Genomic DNA, 4,160 nt, shown 5'->3' on the forward strand with positions numbered 1-4,160 from the left:
TTAACTATACCCTCAACTTTTAGTGGAAGAAGACTGAGGAGTGCTTTTGACATTAAAACGCTGCTGGGTTTTATTTGGAAATAATGCAAAAAAATGGAAGGAAGAAGAAGAGAAAGAAGAGAGGTTTTGGTTGGACGGAAAAGGGAGAAAGGAGTAAGAATAGCTGGGTTGTTTTTAGTTGAGCTGTTAATTTTGTATGTGGGCCACTAGTTTGCTAAGCCCATATTTATTTAGATTGTAAATGGTAGATGGGCCTGTTTTTATTTTTCTGATTTTGGGTCTGTATGTAAATACACACACTTATAGCTTGGACGCTGATTTTTGAATGACAGATTCATTTCTCTCTCTAGAATCTTCCATGGATCTTTTCTCTCTCAATTCATCTATGTTGATTTCTTTCATTTTCCGTCGAATCTAACATGGTATCAGAGCAATTCGTTGCGCATTCGAGTTAGTTCCAAAGTTTCTTTCAAAGCTGAATATTCGAGATACTGTTTTTTAAGCCCTAATTTTTTTTTGGAAACCCTAATTTCATGGATTTTCTCTTGAGTTTCGGTGTTCTTCTTAAGATTTGGCTGATATTTCTCATAGTCTCAAGTTTTTGATGGCGATTTGTTGTAATTTCGTGTGGGTTAGCTGATTCTGTGACCCGATTTTGAGAATTTTTTTTTCGGCAAAACGTGTTCGCTTCTGGTGCTTTCAGTGATTCCTTCGTGATTTTTGTTAACTTTGATGGTGTTTTGGTAAGATTCTATTACTTCTTATTTTGTACGATTCCACAGGTGTATTGATTGTTCCTTTGGTGGTGTTTCTAGGTTGATTTTTTTTTGTGAAGTCAACTGGTAAACTTGATCCAAAATCAATGGGTGATCGAAGTGATCCTGATGACAATGGACCAGATACTTTGGACTCGAAAATGAACTTAACCTGCCTTCATCTCATCGATTTTATTTGCATCCTTCAGATAACCCTGGTATTGTGTTAGTCTCGAAACAATTCAATGGGACTTGCTTTGGGGCTTGGAGAAGGGGTATCATAATTGCTTTGTCAGCTAAAACGAAAATAGGTTTCATAAATGGAAATTATGTGCAGCTCCTCAAAATTTCATTTTGTTTGACCAGTGGGAACAATGTAACAACATGATTATTAGCTGGATCCTTAATTCCCTTGACCTGACATTGCCCAAAGTGTGATATACTCTAAGACTTCTAAGAGTCTCTGAGATGAACTCAATCATAGATATGGTCAGTTAAATGGTGCGAGAATGTATGAAGTACAAAAGGATTTAAGTTCTGTCTCCCAGGGTTCTTCTGATGTTGGAGGATATTTCAACAAAGTAAAGAGGTTATGGGATAAGATGGATTCTCTAGATGCTGAATCTTATTGTGTCTGTGAGTGTAATTGTGGGGGAAAACACAAAATGATTAAACATGCAGAAAATAAAAAATTACTGCAGTTTCTAATGGGTTTGAATGAATTATATGGTAATGCGAGAGGTAATATTCTGATGATGGAGCCTTTGCCTGATGTGATCAAGGCATATTCCTTAATAATTCAAGATGAGAAACAGAGAGGCATACACAAAGTTCCAGCTTTTCAATCCGATGCAACCTCCTTCTCTGCTGGTTCAACTGTCAACCCCAGTGGCATAAAATACACAACTGGTCCATCCAACTCTAACCCAAGATATAACTTCAGTACTACTAATCAAACCCAGAGGTATAATAGTGACTCAAAGAAATTGTTCTGCAAATATTGCAAAAAGAATGGACATACAATTGAGAAATATTTCAAACTACATGGGTACCCGCAGAATTCAAAGCCTGTCAGTAGGAGTATGAAAGTGGCTGCCAATGTATGCTCCTCTTCTGATGGAAAACTTGATAACTGCAGTCAAAACTCTTATAGCAATGCTTCAACTCCTCATGCCATAACCACATAATAGTACAATCAACTAATGAACATCCTTCAGAATGTCCAAGTGGTGGAAACGCTCAATCTCAGTCTGTCCCTACTGCTGCCAATTTTTCAGGTATTTCTGCTTGTTCTATCCATACTGGTTGTAAGTGTACTTGTCTAGCTTCGATACAAAATTCTGATACATGGATCTTGGATTCGGAGCATCAGACCATATGACATCCAACAAATCTTTACTCTCAAATATTGTTTCTTTACCCACTCCATATCTCATTACTCTACCTAATGGCTATAAAGTGAAAGTATCATATTATGGTTCTGTGGTACTTAATTCTGTTGTTACACTTTATACGGTCCTATATGTGCCAACCTTTAAATATAATCTCATTTCTGTCCACAAATTGTTAGTTGGTACATCTTCACTCTTGATTCTCACCAGCAGTTCCTATTATTTACAAGGCCCTTCTCTGAAGAGGCCGTTGGAACTTGGTAAGGTGACAACTGGGCTATATCTTGTCAAATCCAAAACTTTCCAAGTTAAAGATCCACAAAGTATTTATCCTGTTGTTTTTATCCTTTATGTTTCTGCAAATAATGTGACTAGTACCAAATCTCATGTACTATGGCTCAATAGATTAGGCCATCTTCCTTTTTCAGAACTGCAAAAACTTAATTGTGCTGATATCCCTCACTGCAATAGACATCCTTTCATTTGTGACATATGCCCACTTGCTAGACAACAAAGATTGCTTTTTTCACAAAGTGCTTCCTCTTCTCAGAATATTTTTGATCTTCTTCATGTTGATATATGGGACCCTATCACACTCCTACACAAAGACATTATAAGTATTTTCTTACTATAGTAGATGATTGTAGTAGATATACTTGGACTCATCTACTAAGTCATAAACGAAATGCATTGTCTATTCTGAAATCTTTCTTTTCCATGGTTGAAACACAATTCAATTTAAAAATAAAATCCATTAGAACTGATAATGCTTTGGAACTTGGTTCCAGCTATGAAGCTTCTCAATTCCTTCAATCTAAAGGTGTCATCCATCAAACCACAGTTCCTTGCTTTACTTTTTCTATCCAGATTACCAATTCATTTTTGGGGTGATTGTGTATTGACAGCTACATACTTGATAAATAGATTCCCCAGTACTGTTTTGTCAGGCAAAACTCCCTATGAATTACTTTCTGGTGTGTTGCCCACATATACACACTTGAGAAGTTTTGGATGTCTTTGTTATGCTGTTACACCTAAACCCTTCAGGGATAAGTTTTCCCCTAGGTCAGTTACATGTATTTTTCTAGGTTATCCACCTGGAAAGAAAGCTTACAAACTCCAACAGTTGTCTGATAGGAAAACACTTATTTCAAGAGATGTGATTTTTCATGAGAACATTTTTCCATTTTGCAAATCCTCCATACCAAAGACACTATTCGCAAATCTGCCATCTATACTTCCAGACCCAGAACAATCACCTCACATTGACCATGTACCAGCACCTTTTCCAACTTCTACTCATGAACCTGGCTCCAACATTTCTTCTAGTGGTGATATGGATGCACCTTTATCCAGTCCTATTGTGTCTCCTAATTCTCTCCTTCCTCTCTTGTCCCTATTTCTCCTTCCATTTCTTCTGATCCTACTGACCCTACTGTTGTTCCTGGAAGATATCCTTCTAGAAATCACAATCCTCCTTCTTATCTTCAAGATTATATCTGTCCCACCTTAACTTCCTTAAATTTTTTGCCTAAGTCTGTTTGTTTTAGTACTTTGAGTTCCATTGATCATAATTTAGTTAAGAGTCTAGATAATGTGCATGAACCAGTAACTTTCCAGCAAGCAATTTTAAATCCTGCTTGGCAAGAAGCTATGTTAAAAAAATTTGATGCACTTGAGGCAAATAAGACTTGGGATATAATGCCCTTACCACCAGGCAAGAAACCCATAGGGAATAAATAGGTGTACAAAATCAAACATAGGGCAGATGGTAGTATTGAAAGGTTTAAGACCAGGTTAGTGGTAAGGGGGGACACACAAACTGAAGGGTTGATTATACAGAGACATTTTCCCCGTAGTTAAAATGACCACCATTAGAGCTATTATTGCAGTGTCTGTTAAGAGGCATTGGCCTATGTTTCAATTAGACGTGAACAATGTATTTTTGCATGGATACCTTGATGAAGAGGTGTATATGAGGATCCCACAGGGTTTGGTAGTTTCTGGTGATAAT

General features: G+C 37.0%; 1 protein-coding gene across 1 annotated transcript; it reads left to right on the forward strand.

Annotated features, from left to right (window-relative positions):
- Positions 2,103-3,659, forward strand: LOC109226007. The gene is made up of 2 exons (XM_019390810.1): positions 2,103-2,763; positions 2,935-3,659. Exons 1-2 carry the CDS (start codon positions 2,103-2,105, stop codon positions 3,657-3,659), a joined length of 1,386 nt encoding a protein of 461 aa, XP_019246355.1.

This window comes from Nicotiana attenuata, chromosome 5 (assembly GCF_001879085.1).
Source record: "Nicotiana attenuata strain UT chromosome 5, NIATTr2, whole genome shotgun sequence".
NCBI lineage: Eukaryota > Viridiplantae > Streptophyta > Magnoliopsida > Solanales > Solanaceae > Nicotiana > Nicotiana attenuata.